The sequence below is a fragment of the Rhagoletis zephyria genome, unplaced genomic scaffold (genome assembly GCF_001687245.7).
Source record: "Rhagoletis zephyria isolate East Lansing unplaced genomic scaffold, Rhagoletis_zephyria_1.1 Rzeph_scaffold_03814, whole genome shotgun sequence".
In the NCBI taxonomy this organism is placed as follows: Eukaryota; Metazoa; Arthropoda; class Insecta; order Diptera; family Tephritidae; genus Rhagoletis; species Rhagoletis zephyria.
This window is the reverse complement of record NW_016160897.1, coordinates 38,548-57,293: the sequence shown is the minus strand read 5'-3', so window position 1 is coordinate 57,293 and position 18,746 is coordinate 38,548. Positions and strand designations below refer to the sequence as shown.

At 37.5% G+C, this 18,746-nt stretch overlaps 1 protein-coding gene across 2 annotated transcripts in view; it reads left to right on the top strand.

Moving 5' to 3' along the window:
- Positions 1–2,423: 2,423 nt before the first annotated feature.
- LOC108369713 (lipase 3-like) overlaps positions 2,424–18,746 on the top strand; it is a 35,573-nt gene continuing 19,250 nt past the window's right edge. Inside the window, exon 1 of one of the 2 annotated variants that reach the window (XM_017624883.1) lies at positions 2,424–2,493. Coding sequence is in view for 1 of the 2 variants with exons in the window: in XM_017624882.1 (XP_017480371.1) it covers positions 16,295–16,540 (246 nt within the window). In the remaining variant the exon portion in view is untranslated. Of the gene's footprint in view, positions 2,494–16,066; positions 16,541–18,746 lie in introns of those variants that run through there. The other variant, XM_017624882.1, reaches the window with a different exon arrangement.

Genomic DNA, 18,746 nt, shown 5'->3' with positions numbered 1-18,746 from the left:
TCCACTCCACTGTTAGGTGTTTTAAATTTATGTACTTTAAAGAGGCGAATGCGGGATTTTTACAAATACAAACCAGTCATACGCACCCGTGCCCTCGGTCGCATTATTTATCCATTCATTAAAATCAAAAGGCCAACCCAGAAGAAGTTTGTGTGAGAATGTAAGACCAATTAAAATACGTATGCGCGTCCAACCACTCAGATTTAACTTTTATAAACTGTTAAAAACGAAATGAAACATTGCTGTATGTAGCTATCAATGCAAAATGAAATTAATGCAACTTTTTAAGATTGCCGCATATTTTATTTTATTAAAACTCTTGCCGTTATTCAATAATGCTACCCTATTTTTGCCATAACAGTTTCCCAAAAAAACTGCGATTATTTTGCCTGCTCACCCCAAGTTTTAGTCATTCAAGAAATGAATGCTACACTTTATTATGATGTAGCTCAAAATAACACCAAGTAATTTTAATGAAATTGAAGCTCATTTAGTGACACTTTGCATCAACAGCTATCAAAAAATCGTTTTTATTTTCTGCTGCTTTTTGGCGATGTAACAGAAGAGATTTAAAAGTTGAACACTTCCTTCCAGCTTTTACGAATTATCGCGTCGTTGCAACACAGAAATGATTTGAAGCAACCTTTTACCAACATTAAACAGATTTTACACTTTTTTCGCCTTTTTAGTGGTACTTTTAATTGCATATGGATGGTCTTCCTCTCGCTGTTCAAAGTAACTATTATGCGCTCACTTCTGCTTTTAATTACTCAAGAAGTTACGTACATAACCGGGTTGTTGGTTTAGTTATGTATTTATGTTCGCACTTTGTTTGTCGTTTTTCTTGTGTGTAGTTAGTGTTTCATAAAGAGGTTAATCATAAAGCGGAATGGGCCAACAAAATGTCTAATAAAAACATGTAACCTCTTTTATTGCAAGTACTTTTTGGTTAAGCTGGCTACAGGTGGAATACGTAATGTTACTTGACAACATTTGCGTTGATAAAATTGTTTTAAGTAGAGTAGTAATTGAATTAATAAGTGCATATTTTTATTTGGAAAAGTATTTTGGTAAATGGCAAGTTATGAGTGAATGTAAAAACTTAATGATTTAAAAAGGCTTAAAACTTTTTTCATAACGAGTATACGAGGGTATCATGTCTTACTTGTAAGTATATGAAAGGTAATTAAAAACACTTAAAACAGCACTGGCTGTCCTAATCTTTATTGTTACTCGAAATAATAATCTCTGGCATTATTTTTTTTTAATTAAATTTCAGAGATTGTTCTTCCGGGTACGTCTGCGAATATAAGGTATTTTTGTAAGGCAATTTCGACATTTATTTAATTTATTGTTAACCGAACGTAGGGTTCGCCTGGATATAATTAATGTAAATTTCGGTAAAAATCATTAAACTTTTGCTAAGGAGTGTTTCGATTGTTCTAGTACAAATATTTTAAAAACAAATTTTTTATAGCCCCTATGTACAATGTATATCCGTATTTAGATCTATATCTATATTCAGATCTATATCCACATTCGTATCATTATTCATATCTATATCTATGTTTGTATGTATATCAATGTCTAGGTATGTATGTATATCCATGCGGATATGGATCCGCATCCACATTCTTATTCATCTCCATATCCACATCTATATCTAGTATATCCGTATTCAAATCCATATCCCTATCCAAATTTATCTAAACTATGACTCCATAGTATCACTGGCTAGCCAGCCACCGCAAGTTTAATCTCTTGCCTATATACATACATACATATTATTATTTCTCATTTCACCTTAGCATCCATCCATACATCCATTTCACGTTCACTCACTTGCTGGCGTATTACGTGGATAACATAATCACAAAAATATTACTATAGTATTGTTGCAGCATTAACACATAATTGCAATTCACAAAACAAAACCACTGTCATTGGTAACACAGTAGCACAGTGGCATGCCCCATAAAAGCAGCAATTAAACGGTAGATTCAGTGTTGATTGCCAAACACCTTTCGCTGCATCATTTGGCTAAACACCAGCAACCCGACAACAATAACAACAACAAAAACAGCAACAGTGTCGCTGAAAAAAAAAAAAACATTAATAAAAATCTTTTGCTTGGTGGCTGATGTTGCCGCTCCTGCTGTCGACCGCTCTGTTGTTGTGGTTGCTGCTGCTGCTGTTGCCAGCACAATTGCAGCCGCCCATAATCACTTAATTGTAGCCATTCATTTATTTATTGCTTTTGTTTTTGTTTTTCTTGTCACAGTAGGCGACTCAGTTCAATGAAACCAAATGTAAACTCCTCTGTCGATTGCCGGCCTACCCCTGGTCATAATGCCGTTGAGAAGTGGCGATCACTGACCAAATCGCTCAGCCAGCAGGCAGCCTATTCCGCAGGTGAACAACAAAAAGAAACACATAACAGCTGGTCGTTAAGTCGAAAAGTCAGTAGACTCTTTGGAAGTTAGTTGTGCAGCGGTAAGTTTGATTTTTTTTGCTCTGTTGGTGGGACACCGTAGTTTGTAAATATACATACATATGGACTATTTAAATATGTGTATGTATAAGTATGTATAAAACGTTGGCTACATGTGTATATAAATATATATACATTAGGGTGGTAGAAAAAAAAACAAAGTCGGAATTTTAATGCTCTCACCTACTAGGATTGTTCTATACCGAAAAAAGTAATACCCATTTGAAATATAACAAGTCAAAAAGTCTAACACCCGGCGCAAGTATTCAATACAGTTTTTTCACCTTTCCGAAAACTACCGTGGTAAACAAGGTTAGACATAACGAGATAAACTTATATAGTCATTAGTGGGCGGTATCACACCCATTTTCCAAAATTCCATAATAATTTTACCTCTTTTCAAGGGATTGTTATTAGTATGAAATATCGAAGTTTCAAGCATTTATAAAATTTACCGTTATATATAAAGTGGGCGTAGTTTTAGTCCGATTTCAATAATTTTCAGCGTTTTGCTTTTATGTGGAAAGCCGATTTGGTACAAATTGATTGAACGGTTACCGAGATACACATATGCCACATATTTTCCAAAATTTTAACATAAACGTATTTTTTGCTAAAGAATTATTTCATATGGAAAAAACAAGTTTTCGTAGAAATGGTATAGAATTCTCGAAAATCGATATTTTTGATCGGAAAACTTTGGTTCTCTTGAGGAGACTTTCAGTAACAATAGCCAGTTGTTTATTTAACCATTTTCTATTACCAACTATTTTAATAGCACCCCCTAAAAACCTCGAAAAATGCAAAAATTGCTAGTATTCGAAAATTGTATAATAAACAATTAGTCTCCTGTGGAGAAACAAACGAAAACTTGTTTGTTCCATATAAAATACAGAGACAACTTTGAGCGCTTTGAGCGAACTCTAAACATTTTTTGGTTTCAAAATAAAAAAAAAAACGGGGGTATAATTTTTTCCGTATAGAACCATCCTAGGGGGTGAGGACATTAAAGTTCCGACTTTACTTATTCACATGAATTTTTGGACCACCCTAATGTGTATACATAAATAAATAAATATGCATTTTTCTACTGTTATTCATTGCGGACGCTCCAGTTAATGGCCTAAATAATTTTTAACGTCGCACGCCTGGTTTATGATGTCTTTCTTGCCTTTTGCATTTTATTCATTTTATTTTCCTACTGTATTTCTTGTTTTTATTACATTAATGTATGTACTTTTTTGCTGTTATTATTTTTAGTCATGCACAACATTTAAGTGGTGAAAAAATAAAAAAATAAATAGCTACAACAAAAACAAGTACGTGTTAATGTTTACTTGTAGCGACTCGATTGCAAAATTTTATTGCCTTCATCTGGCCTGCTTTTGTATCTTGTGTCACAGTACCGTTATGACGTCATTACATAAAGTGTAGGCTCATTTATCAGAAAAAGCTTTTTTCTTCCTGATTTTTAGGTTCTTTCTCTCCATAAAATTTTTTCTGGAATTATTGTAACAAACTATCAAATAGTATTCTCTAGTTCAATAGTCACTCGACGTTGACAGCCGCTGTCACCTTGACCTTCCGCAACTTCAAATTTATGCACCAATTTACGGAATTCAGTTTCCAAAATCTGCAATTTGCAACCTGATTTTCGGCGCCAAAAGCCAAAAGCGTCTGGTGCTAAATGCTACTTTGGCAACGGCTTGCCGTGAAGGTGAACTGAGATATCGCATTAAAGCAAAAATAAATAAAACTCAATCAACGTCACTTAACATCAAGTCGAACGGAAAAACGAGAATGCATTCAACAACATCGAAACGGCGAACTACAGCAGTGAACTAGTGACAAAATACCAAGAATACTAGCGGCACGTGATTCGAACTGGCCGACTTTAACCCATACATTGCTACATTTAAAAAAGTTGTACATATTTTGAATTTGATAATTTAAATACGATTGCAAAAAAAAAAATAACTTAAGACCTTGCAATAGTTATAGTTATCGTTCATTCACATATGTATTTATAGTTCACTTAAGTATTTTTACAAATAATATATTTTTTTTTTTCACCCTTTCATCTGCGTGTTTTCCTCTTTTATCAACTGTAGATTTGAATTAGAATCAATATATATGTACATATATACAAAACTCTAAGTGTTTGCTCAATTTTGGCAACCCAATAAATGTCGGTTAAATGCTGCCGCACTGCCAATTGTCGTACAAAAATCGAATCGAAAGAGCGGAATGCCAAAGTGGGCGTGCAGAGTCAGAGCTCAAGGGGATTATCAAAAAATGCAGTTTAAAATATTTCAATAGTCACTAATTGTACTCAAAATGGATGCAAATACATACAAATATTTACATAGTTGTATGGTATGCTTGCATGTATGTATGTATGTATGTATATATACATGAGTATTGGAGGAGAACAATACTAACACACAACAATCAATTCACTTATTAGACTAATTTAGACCAGAATACTAAACAAAATAGGACTTAGATTTTTGGATTCAATAGCAGTATAGCAGTTTGTTTGGATTCAACTATCGATTAACTCCATTCACGGTTGTACAATTGTACCAAATATGGGCCTTTTTTCACCGTTTGGGCCTTTGCGCCTTTTTTTGTTTACTTTGGGCCCTTTTGAAGCAATGTTTGCTTGAATTCGACAAATATTCATCAAAATTTAAATTTATAATCTAAATATTTAGAGCATTTTTGGATATGCAGTTTCATAGCCCATACTATTTTAGTCAAATAAAGTGCAAGTTTCAACCGCCTAAAAAATCGCGTTGATTTTTGAGAATTTTTGTTTGGAGGCTGCTTTTGCGGCGTTTTTTTTTTTGGTATATAACAAGTGCAATTTACAAAAATTGGCTTTGATTTTTTTGAAATTTTGTTGCTTACGGTCTCTCGCATTTTATTTCATAAGAAATTCATACTTGTATGGAAAAAAGTAAAAAAAAATCGTCACCAAAAAAAAATCTCAAAAATCCAAGCGATTTTTTAGGCGATTGAAATTTTCCCTTTATTAAAATAAAATTGTATAGACTAAAAAACTGCATACTCAAAAATGTTGTAAAGATTCAGATTACAAATTTAAATGTCGATGAATATTTGTCGAATTTTTCTAAATTTTTTATAAGTTTTTTATAGAAAAATAACAAAAAAAAAAAATTTTTCGAAAACCATGAATTAAAAATAAATCAACACGCGGTCACTTGTTTGAGTCACTGTATATATTTTTGTTGGACGGCAAGAAATTGTACATTTTATTTTATTTTGGGCCTTTTTACTTGTATATCGTGGTACACAATATTTTTAAGTGGCAACCGTGACTTCATTAACATAAAGAAAATACGTCTTTCTTATAATTTTAGGGAATAATTAATGAAATATTTAAAAACAGTCTTGTGCTAAATTGTACCAAAATAACTTCAAAACTGAGGGAGTTATTTATAAAGTAGTTAAGCTTTAATCCAATTTTAAATACCGTTATCTCGAAAACCGGAGCCAATCTGGTAACACGGTGTATGGCATTGAATTTAGAACTTACCAATTATGGGAGTTCAACTTTCAAAATGTTTGCTCAAATTTACAACTTGCACAGTGTAATTTGAACCGAACTTATTCTTTCGTTATCTATTTCAGCGATCTAAATTTTTATTCCTCGTCTAACTTTTGAACTTGATACTAAGTTTGAACTAAATCGGACCATGAATAGGTGTTTTTTTTTAATATCTCGACCCCAGCGCCACCAAATAAGGATGACTTTAGAGATGATGGAGGACTAAGATTGTAACCTGCCTGCCTATATGTATGTATGTATGTACATATTGAACTCAATTTATAACTACTTTTGAGTATATTTCCACTAACTCATTTTAATGTTGCATTGTTATTTTTGGCTCCCCACTGCGTGTTGCTTCTGTGCGGGTGTTGCAGTCCACTGCCATCCAGTCAAGGTTAAATCAAGTTTAATAGCTGCAATAAGCCACACATCGTTGGATTTTTAACATTTCCAGCTTTTGACATTTTACCAATTTCTCAGCCTGATTACCATTGTTTTGACCTTAATTTGTTATTGCAGCGGCATGTTTTTTCTTGCAACCACAACTTCATCAACTTTGTTGTTGTGGCAATTTTGGCCCAAATGTACTTTGGCTTAAACAGTGCGTGACATTGAAATTACAAAAAACAGAAGAAGTACAAGTAAGAAGAATAAACAAAAAACAAAAAACAAAAAGCCAAGAAGCCGCTCAGTGAGGTTAGTGTGCTGCCAATTTGAGTGGCAACTACAGGCGAACGAGAGAGTATCTGCTATAAATATGTATGTATGTATGTATGAGTACTACTCAATTGCCTTGCCGTCGATTTAATCAACCTGATATTTTATGTATTCACTTAACTTTTCACTTTTTGTCTTTTTGCTAATTTTAATTATAGCTCTGCGGTTGGAGCACCGCAAATAAATGCCGCGCACGCATACACACATCAGTATTCTTGTATATAAATACGCATAGATGTATGTATGTATGTTTGTAAATATGCCTCGCAGTTTGCTTAAATCCGTTTTAACCTTGACAGGAATTGCTGCCACTGTGCTGACAGTTGCCGTGTGGCACACACAGTGTCTTGTTTTTGCCTTAATGCATTCTCAATCACCGTTTTTTTAGTTTAACGTGCAGCAGCATTCGGTCTCGAGGTACACAGCATCAGCCACCGCCTTTGCTGCTATTCATTCCCTTTTCTGACTCGCCTTCGCCTTCGCCTGCCGTCCTCATCCCTCTCTCGATCGTCTTAAGTAAATGCACTTTTTAAGCAATTTTTCAATGATGCATGGCTTTCAACCGCACGCACAAAGGCCATCGCAGAACTGCAACAGAATCCGGTAAGTGGGAATTGCAACTGCAGCAGTCAACTTAGTGTTGCCGCAGTTGACACAATTCCGCCGCATGAAACCAAGTTAGTGCATCGCGGAGCTGAGCAAAGTGTTACAAGGACTTTCGAATAAAGCTTAATGCAGAAAACCGAAAAGCGGCTACTTGAGCCTTGTTGGAAATTAATGCAGTAGTTTGTCGCGATCTACTTCAAGGAATTGTGAAGCGTGTTCCTTTCAATGGAGCCAAAGTGTTACGGCGAGGGTCAATCTACATAAACATTTCTTCTCGTCCTTACTCCCTTCGACTGAACATAAAACAAATACGTATTGATGAACAATGAGATAAAAACTCATTCCTTGATCTTACAAGGGAAGTATTTAATCTTCCATCAGGTACGAAACATGCAGCCAGATGGTTGGCTCGCACAGGATTTTCAATACGAGGTCTAATGGTAATACAAGATGGTGAAACCAGTTCCGTATGATTAAATTAAAACATCCCCAAGGCAGGTCTTAACCCTTACCAGATTCACAGAGAATGGAGCAAGGCTAGTATACATAGATTTTGTACCTTTCAGATCAATAAGCCAAAATTAAAAAGAAGCCATTATCAGTAGACTCATTCAAGTGCGGCCGAATCGGCTCTATCGTGAGAAGAACTATCTTTTCATAAATGCAGTGAGGTTTACCTCAATATGGAGTCTTCTGATCCGTACTGTAGAACCTGGGAGGGTTATAAAATCATAGTTTATACTGACACTCGCAGCATCGGGGAAGCAATTCCAAACATAAAGCGACTTTGTACGGACTATTCTCTGTTCAATGAACTCCAGGGAGAGTGAAGTTAATGTTTATCCGGTCATAACCGGAATAACACTTTCCATCTTTTCAGCTACTCCCTCCCTCCATGAAGTGGAGTTCACATTCTCTACCGAGGTTAACCACCTCATTAAATTGTCGCTTTTAAGTCTGACTGGAATCACAAGTGGGAGTCGAATGGAAGAACGTCGCAGTTATCTCATGGACAACCTTGTGGATATAATGCTTGAGTCTATAAAAAAAACTGGTCCAACGAATGTCATATGTCACGCCTTATCCTCAGGAGATTTCCTCTTGGAGTAGGAGCGCATTGTAACCTCGGTCGTTCCAACCGCCGAAATAGTGCGGCTTTGACCCCGTGCATTCGAAGCATAAAGCCGGATTGGAACCTAAGCCGTTGTTCTCAGTTTATCTGAACGTTTCAGCTCTGGGCTTAAGAGTCATTAGCCTTACTTTTTTTATAGATAACTAAAGTTCTTATACATTATTTACTTACATGCATTTATGTTACAGTATCTTGATTATTTCGAAAGCGATTCCTATTTGGATCATTCACTTAAACTGACGATAAATCTCTTGCGCTAGGCAGTGTGCATTAATATTCATAAAAACCCATAAATATGTAAACATGCGAAAGAATGAAAACCAAAGCTCTCAAATATACATACATACATAAATATGCATATAAGCAAGTGCACGTACACACATGCATACTTATGTACATAGGTATTCATATGTAAAGCGTATTTTTCTGCCACTCGATGAGACAAAAGGCAAAAAGCGAGCTCTTGAAATTTGTGGCTGAAAGCTAAAGACTGAGAAAATAGTCTGCAATATTCCACATAATTGCACGAAAGCACGAATGATAAACAGCAGCTTTTAAGCAGCACAAGGCACAAGGTAAAACTAAAGAATGAAATTTATAATCAAAACAAAGGATGGCGTATTTCAAAAGAGTTGGATTTATGTATGTTAATGCAAGACTTAAGAAAATAATCTTGAAATGAGGAAATGAAGGCGAGTAGCGGCAGATAAGTATGTAATCAACGAAATAAATTTTGAAAGAATTTTAACATTTCAAACAATGCGTGAACGAGAGTGAAAAGGTAGCTTGAAAAACTTAAAAACAAAAATATTCGTGCCATGGTTGCTTCATAGAATTCGCACGCAATGGAAGAACCAACCTTGGTGGTTCAAAGAAAACGCAAGTGGAAACAACTTGGAAAGAAAATGTGAGATAACATAGTGGACAATTTATGAAAAAGAAAACACATTAACGAAAAAGGATATACAGAAAGTTAAAAGGAAGATAAAGCTCTAATAACAAAATTCTTGATAAACTAAAATCCTGGTTTCAATTTGAGGCGCGCAGTTGACCTACGCATCCTTCTTCTAATTTTACTAAGCCCTAATTCAGATTGGTTAGTTACAAAGCCATTAACCCGGATGGTCCAGAGGTGCTGAAGCTAAAAAATCAGGGGTCATGGAGTGTAAACCTCAACTGTGTCAATGACCTGTGGCTCGCCATCCTAGTCATAAGAGTAGCGGCACCTCTTAAAGCCGGCATACTCGTAAATCTATCCCTCAGAATGTGGGGCCTTATTGCTTTCGTCATTTGTGCAACATCTGAGCTCATCCATGAGTACATCCATAGAAATAACGCCATTAACACGCTGATAAATTGTGGCCTTAACCAAAATCATCCACGTTAGACAAAGCTTTCGAAACGTCTACACAAAAGGCAGGTTCGCTAACAAGGTAAAGGGTCGCGACAGAGTTCTCAAAGACAAGAAACGGCTCTAAACTATGCTGCGCCTGTGCAGTCGTCTTAAACGAGTAGGAAGTACCGGTAGAAGTGTCAGATCTGTCAAAATACCAAGCATGACATAAGGAGAGTTAGTTCGGCGGATCCACAGCTCAATCAAGCGTCAAGCGTCGGATGGAATTTCGCAACCACCGTAACTTACACAGACAGTCATAACTGTGTTGACGTAACACGGATCAACATCCAGAATACCATTTCGACTATTTAGAATAAATACGTATGTAAGTGGAGAAGCGCATACAACGAAGGAAGGGTAACATCTTGCGCTACCGCTTCATCTGCCTGCATATTCCTCTCTCACTTTCTCTATATCTCTCTCTCGCATCTTTTATAATACGACGTAAAAGCTGTTTAAAGTTTACGTTAATAAACTCCCTAAATGTATTTAGATGTTGCTCAGACAAGTGATCGAACCTAGGTCCTACGAAGTTTCTTCTTAAGAAGAAACCGATTTCGTTTCCACCAAAAAATGCAACCTTCTCCTATCCCTCTACGCACAAACACTACGAAGAGGGCGATGAGAAGGCAACATTTTTTGTAGAAAGGAAACCGCCATTAGACGATTACGCAGACTTGGCAAACTATTGCTTAAAGCCTTTCAGAGATCCCAAAGAGATTGGAGATTTTACTCTCCAAGCTCTCCAACATAACCTCAACTATGATGATGGCATAACGACACATTCAATTCAGTTGCCATTGATAAGGCGATCTATATAAAATGATACAGTCATAAGTTAAGAAAACTGCAAAGCAAAAATACCTACCTTCAAGAATTCCAAAGATTTCAATAACAAGAAAAAAGAAAATAAATGCGAAGCTATTCATCGAACTTAACAACCAACCAATGAGCCAACCACTCGACCCAACAGCCAGCCAGTCAAACATCTGCCGCATTACCGCATTCATTCAAAACAACAAACAGCAACATTTCCCAACAGCAGCAGCACAAAGCTAGTAAGATTTAAAAATAATATCAGCTTGAAAGAAAAAATAGTAGAATAGCCAAGAAAAGTGCAAAAATCATCAAAACAAATGCGAAAACTCAATGTGCAAATAATATACAAATATATGTAGGTAAAAATATCGAAGGAAAAAAAAGAAATAGAAAATAAAATGCCAAGCAATAAAATATGGAAAATGCACGGCAAAAATGTAAAGTGAATGAAATGGAAAAGATGCCAAGTAGTTGAGTTGAGAAGCCGAAGAAGGAGTAGAAGAAAATAAAGAAGTATGCCCCATTAGCAAACTACTCGTAAGTGCCATTGCGGCTACTTACCTGTCGATAGAGAGGCAGACAGACAGGCATATGGGTAGTAGACAGATATACTAGTAGCTGGTAGCAAATGTGTTAGTTCGGGGTATGGGAATACATATGTACATATGTGCATACATGTAGGTTTATTGCACTGTTCGATACTCTGAGGAAAATGTGAAGCCGGAGACGCACTCAACCTAAGTGACTTATTTCTCTAAGTGCACTGTTCCGTAAAAACTTAGCAATTGTACCGAATAATTTCGATATTGGGCGGACTACATGCAAAGCTCCTTGTCATACGTATGTATGTAAGTAGTGCATACAAACCTACAAACGTACATATGTATATATGCATGTACATACGAACGAACATGCGTAGGTATGTACGTACAGGCATCTGTAAGTAGCTCCAACAACGATAGCGCTACGCCTGGCACGAGCCAAAATCATATACATATGTAGCTATTAAGGTAGCCTCGAGCCAAACCGAAATGTCCGTCCAACCAACAGCAAGCAAGTAAGTGCATATGCACTTGTCGTGTCGTATGTTGCATTGTACGCCAAATCGCCGCTGTGGGCTGTGGAATGTCGTCAGACACCTGTTTGCAAACTGAAAAGCTGTCGGCTGGCGATGGAGCAAATAGAAGAGAGTTCCCAACGCGCGATCAGCTGATCGCTGAAAAAGCAGAAAATTACAAATCAATCGACTCATACCGCTGCGCGCATTCATATGTACATATGTACATACGACTTGAGCGTGTCTAATTGAAGCTATTGCAATGCATTTGGTCAGACATGTTGCAGATGGCAATAGTATTCTTCTTAACGTTACTTTTTTTTTTTAATTTAATTGTTTCACACAAATTTTTCCAACACTCTCACAGTTTTTGATGGCTGGAATCAGTTCAGTCTCCCATTTCTCAATCGACTGATTTGTCCACAGTTTGCAAACTCGAAGATATTCGCAATAGTTATCGTTGCAAATAACAAGAAATATTTACACTTACAAGCTCAAGACAAAAGAAGCAACCAGAAAATAATAGGAAAGTGCAAAATGTAGCATGCCTTGGCAACAACTCAGGAGAAGCTTAACATGATCTTTCATGGTGTGGGGCTCAAAAGCGCCCACAGACTTAGGGTTGTCAAAATGGGGAAAGCCACAGACTACGAAAATACCAGTTGAAATAAAAAGGCCGGCTTAAAGGGAATTAAAGTTGCTTTAGAAGCCGGTACCCCCTTAAGTCATGCCCGTATGGGGCTTCAATACAAGCCTACATAGTTTACCTTCAGAGCAGGGTCATGGTCTACCTGTGGACGACGATGATATATCCATCTGCACTGATGGTCCAAAGAGGGGCGGGCAGTCGATGCCGATCACTTTCTGTACCGATGTTCAAGCCTGCAGTCGAGGCGACTCAATCACCTGCGGCCACGGTTATTTGCCAGTGAGGCAGAAATAGCAGAGGTGGGAACTCTATTACCCTCTTCACTTCTTTTGCGATTGCAGGTGGACATCAGGTTAATGGCTTGCTTATTATTCCCTTTATCTTTGGAAATAAGCTCCGATTAGTGTAATGTTCCTGCGCCAGGTACTTACTCACCACGATGGACAATTTCAAGTGGAAGCATGGAACTTTACATACACACCCTCCTAACCCAACCTAAACATAAAAAGTTCTTAAGGAATACTTCATTCCAAGAGCTTCTCCCAGTGCTGTGGAATAACACTCACATGCTGCTTTTTGTCTATAATCTTAAAAAAAGAACCCGCCTTACAGCTACATAGATAAGAAAGAAATGATTGCATTTTGCAGCTGTGGAACATAAACCCTAGGCAGCTTAAGCCAGACCATATAATTAGGTCTGTACAAATAGCTGGAATGATGAAAATAAATTCTCTTTGCACTTGACTAAAGTACCAATGGAAAGAACAGTTAATCCTATTGTTTTCATATTAAAAAGATGAACGAAACACTGTACAGGTAAAATATTTGCAATCGCAGAAATAAGGAATGCTTACCATAACCTCGAATCGGTTATGAGGAATGAACATATCGCCATGCTGCTAGAAACACACGTCGTACACGTCTGTATTGTTCATCTAGGCCAAAATAAATCGATAATATTCGTTCTGTAATGTTCGCTAATGGCGCCGCCGGCACAAAACTCGTACCAAAAAGTAACTTCTTCCGCGGGGTGATACCAGACCGATGGCGTCGAATTTTCGTACCGAACGGTAGAGAGCCACTGTTCTTAAGTGAGTGCAAATGGTGCAATGCTTTGACTAATGGAGACTAACTTTGATATTGTAGTTTCATCACTTGGACGTGCTGCTCAATCATGTCACTTTTCTGTGTGATTTGGCATTGGTGACTGAATAGTGGCGGCGTTAGGCGTCGGCGATTAGCTTGCTTGTATGCTGAAATCGAGGGCAAAGGTCCCTTCCTGGCGCACCCTGAACTGAAATCTCCAAGCATGACTTTTGTATCATGATGAGATCAAGCGCTCATAGAAGACATCTCTGCCTCGTTTTTTTTCTCTACCGTTGGGGTGTTGGCCCAAATGAATGAAATGGATTCTAATCTCGCTTTATTGCGCTCCTTTGTGTGGAAGCTGAACTGGACTTTGCAAGGCCTGACGAGTTTCTTGTCCTGCCCTGTCTATCGAATTTCTTTGATGGCGCTAAAGTCAGCCTTCGTATTTTTGAGGACATCAACCAGCCTGCCAGAGGTACCTTCCACATTAAGGGTCCGGACATTACATGTCCAAGACATCACATCGTTTCCCTTCTCCCGTTTCCGAACGTACATATATATGTTCGTATGCTACCCATAGGTGTAAATATCGGAAGTCATAAGCTGCTTTAAATGGCTGTTATGTGGCTATCAATCAAAAACGTTCGACATGCGTGGAGTTCTGCACTTGACAAGGGATGACGGAAATTCATTCTAAAATAAATAAATAATCTAACTTTACTTTTTCATTTTAATTAAAAGTATGTAAAAGTAAGTATAGAGTAAAATTTTGAATGAAACAAATATATCCTCATATTTTGCTTAATTCTTGCAACCAACTTCTTCTTTAACGGCCGTCGAGCAAGTTCGCTACTCTGCTGCCCGACCAAAACCGTTCGAGTTCGAGCTCAGCGGCGTCAACAAAGGCGAGGTAGCAAACAGCGATGCGATCGCCGTCTCAAAATTAAAGCTTTGCTTCAAAACGCGCTTAGTGCCGCTGCAGTTTGTTAGCGAATTTCAAGTCGAGCGGTGGTGTTAAAAACCTAACGTGCAGATTCCAACTAAACATAAAACTTGTGAAAGAGCGCGAAAGGAAAATATTGAATAACCACTGCATTTTTTAACAGCAACAACAACAACAAAAAAGGCGCAGTAAATATAATGTGAATGTGCATTGTTTCTGTGTTGCAAAATTAATAGTCCATTTTTCTATGCTTTCAAATTTGTGGCCCAATTAACGGTAAAACGAATGCAATCACCTAATGTGAATGAGTTTACTCGGCCGTGAAGCGCGCGCGGAAAGAAACTAAAATTAGTGCAAATAATTTGAATATTTTGTTGCGTTGAAGCGCGGAAATTCGAAATTGAGAAATTTAACGAAAAACTGCAATTTCCTACAAATAACTCAAAATCCAAAAATAAATAAATATGAAAATCAACAACAACAACAAATAAAACGGAATAACTAAAAATTATAGTGCATGAAGTTTCGAACTATAAAGCAAACAGTAGTGAAACATCAGTTATTAGCATAGCATTAATACATTTTAAGCCACAAAGTCAGTAGGTAGCGCTCGACAGGCACGGCGCATAGCTAAACAAACCAAAATAGGAAGTAGCAAAAACGTACATAGTTGTGCGAAAATAAATAATAATAAAAAAAAAAACTTGTAAATAACTTTTTGCTACAAACAAAAATAAATCGCTAAGCCAGCAGAAAAGTGGTAAAGGAAAGTAGCAGCCACAGCCGCAGCCGCAGCCGCAGCAACAAAGAAGTGCAAGCAACCGCGAATAGTCGCCCACTGCGCCCCCACCGCGTAACAGCCACCGAACAACCCGCGTTCAGGCGATTGCGTGCCGCGCATGCGCAGCGCACATTTTAGCTAAATACTTTGGATATTCGAAAAATATTTTTTTGTTTTAGATTAAAAAAAAAAAATCACTTCGCAGCGTGCTAATTTTTCACATTTACGCGTGTCGTATGCCCGTTTGCCTGTTTGTTGCTTCAAGCGTATTTTCTATTTGTACGCACATGCGCTTACGCTTTTGACTTGTGCAACAGATCGCCGCGGCTGTACATTTTTGGGCGCGTTTGCCGCGTAACTAAATTTTATTTGCACACATTTTTCGCGTGCTGCTGCAAATAAACAGAAAGACTACGTTGACGACGACGCGACAACGATGCTGAAAAGTGAAAATATTTGTTACCGGATTTTTGGCCTGTGGCCGCTGGCGTTGGTCTTTTTGATTACACTACAGCTGCTGGTCGGCACCGCGGAGGCCTTCACTATACTCTCGCCATTCAGTTACACATCGTTGAGTTTTAAGAATCTACTAAACTCGGTGCTATTGGCGAGTAATGCGAATTTGGCTGGCGGTGGCCGAAATCTCAAATCAGATGTGCTCGAGGATGCGTCTTTGATAACGGTAAGCGTACACAGAGAAATTAAACGTAAGTTGTTTCCAAATACTTATTTACATATAAGGTGAAAAATTGGTGAGCACATTAAGAGCGCGGTTACCCANTAAAAAAAAAAAAATCACTTCGCAGCGTGCTAATTTTTCACATTTACGCGTGTCGTATGCCCGTTTGCCTGTTTGTTGCTTCAAGCGTATTTTCTATTTGTACGCACATGCGCTTACGCTTTTGACTTGTGCAACAGATCGCCGCGGCCGTACATTTTTGGGCGCGTTTGCCGCGTAACTAAATTTTATTTGCACACATTTTTCGCGTGCTGCTGCAAATAAACAGAAAGACTACGTTGACGACGACGCGACAACGATGCTGAAAAGTGAAAATATTTGTTACCGGATTTTTGGCCTGTGGCCGCTGGCGTTGGTCTTTTTGATTACACTACAGCTGCTGGTCGGCACCGCGGAGGCCTTCACTATACTCTCGCCATTCAGTTACACATCGTTGAGTTTTAAGAATCTACTAAACTCGGTGCTATTGGCGAGTAATGCGAATTTGGCTGGCGGTGGCCGAAATCTCAAATCAGATGTGCTCGAGGATGCGTCTTTGATAACGGTAAGTGTACACAGAGAAATTGAATGTAAGTTGTCTCGAATACTTATTTACATATAAGGTGAAAAATTGGTGAGCACATTAAGAGCGCGGTTACCCACGAACGTGTACGTAGCGTAGCGTAGAAGTACGTAGAAGCATATCAAGTGTGCTGTTGACAGAAAGAGAGTGAAGCAACGTCTAGGTCACGATCATGCGGTGGTGAGTTTTTGTTATCACGCAGATCCCATAAGATAGATCGTGTCAGCTGACACGTTCTCCGGTTTTTACGTCCGTAGGTAACTGCACACAACATTTTGTAGATATTTGCTCGGGATCACATAAAAAGATCTGCTTTAAGTTTAAGCTAAGTATAGATACTAAAATAAAGGGTTTTCCAACTAAAGGGTATCAACAAAAATCATTTTATTTTTGAAAGCTCCACTAAGGCCATTATGAATGGAATATAGCATCGTTAAACTTTCCGCCACGGGTTCACTCTGCCGCATAGACCCGGATATTAGCTGTACGGGTATCGGTCTATCGCGGCTTATTGGAATTAACCTGCAACTTTAGCAAACCCCACAGTCTAACGGGGTCAAATCGCACAATCTTAGTGGCCAAAATACAACACCTATGCGAGAGATTTTTCATGCGAAATGTGCGTAGAGTGCGGCAATGTCTACCCGCGCCAATTGTAAAATGTTAAGATACTTTGTCTCGCACATCCTAAATATCCCTGAGGAGCTCTGGGGCATTGAGACTAGTCGAATTCGGAATTACATAATCGGCTCGAGACGTTTTCTTGATTAAGTAGTCGGTGCTTTTCTCAAATCACAAACTCTTAATTTTCTAAGTCAGGCTCTTACTTCTGGGGCTGCACCCTAACCTAACTTTGGAGCAAAGACAGGAAAAAATCGTAGTTTGTACTTCAGATATGAACATGTGTATGCGACCATTACATACTTTTTAGACTTTTCATAAGTAAAAATATTTTGTGAATATTACTTTCTTCATATGAATTATATCACATATTTTGTTTAATTGTATTTTTGGAATAAACAAATTTCTTTTTCCTTCTGGTCAGTAAACTGTTTTTGTTACAAATAGTATAAATAAGCAATGGGAAATAAGGCAAAATTTCCAACCTTTGTTGGAAATAAAGCAAAACTCAGATTTTGCTATTATTCCCATTTAAAAGTGAAACAAAGAAAATTTTGCGTTATTGCCGTTTGTGTTATTTCACCGCCCCTCCCCTATCCAAAAAGCATTTAAGGCTTTGCCTACCCACCTTATCATTTCCAACGGGGGTTACGTTGCAAGTTTTGGAGCCGTATATTAGTTAAGGTTTTTGCACTCTGAAGTCTATATGACAGTGAGCGTCAAATCAGGACTAAGAAACCATTTGCAGTTCGGAGGCGGCGCCTTTTGGTCCCTCAATTTTTGTGGCAACATCAAGGCACATACAACAATTTAAAGCAGAAACTCGATACAGCTCTTAGTTAAAAGTGTGTTAAGTGTCCGCTATGTTTTTTAGGTATCTCAAAAAAAAGTTAGTATTTATATAAAAACAACAACATTTTTCAAATATCATAGCCACTTGACCACCTAGTCCGAAAAGTTAACAAAATCTAAGAAATCTCTGAAAAGTTTTAATTGCATTTAACTTCAATGCGGTAAAGCTTGAGCACGACACCTCATTTTCCCACATTTAAAAAACCAAAGTCATAAGAACACAATGACTTTGACCTAATTACAAACCTTTTGTATCCACTCAAGCACAGTTTATAAATAAACTTATGTTCAACTGACTTTCAAATACTTGTATGTACAATAAATATTCACCATCATTATGAGTATTATTTGATTTACACTATGCTGCTAATGAGTTCTTCCAACAATTGCTTTTGGAAAACCTTCAAATATTGTACTAATGGCTCATAACGTCCACTCGTTGAATGGTCTCATCACAAACAAATCAAAAAAAAAGCTTAAGCTTTAGTTTTTCAAGTGTCTCTGTTGCAAGCGATTCTATGCGCTTTCATTCTTTGGTGACTTATGTACACTTGTGGTCAACTGATTAAGTCAAGTGACATTTTGACCAGTTTTGGCTATTTTTCTTTTGTTTATTCAATATTTATACTTTTTTTTTATAAAAGTCTGTAACCAGCGCCACGTAAATCCACATTTCAAACTTCGTACAAAAATTATGAAAATTCAACAAACTTTA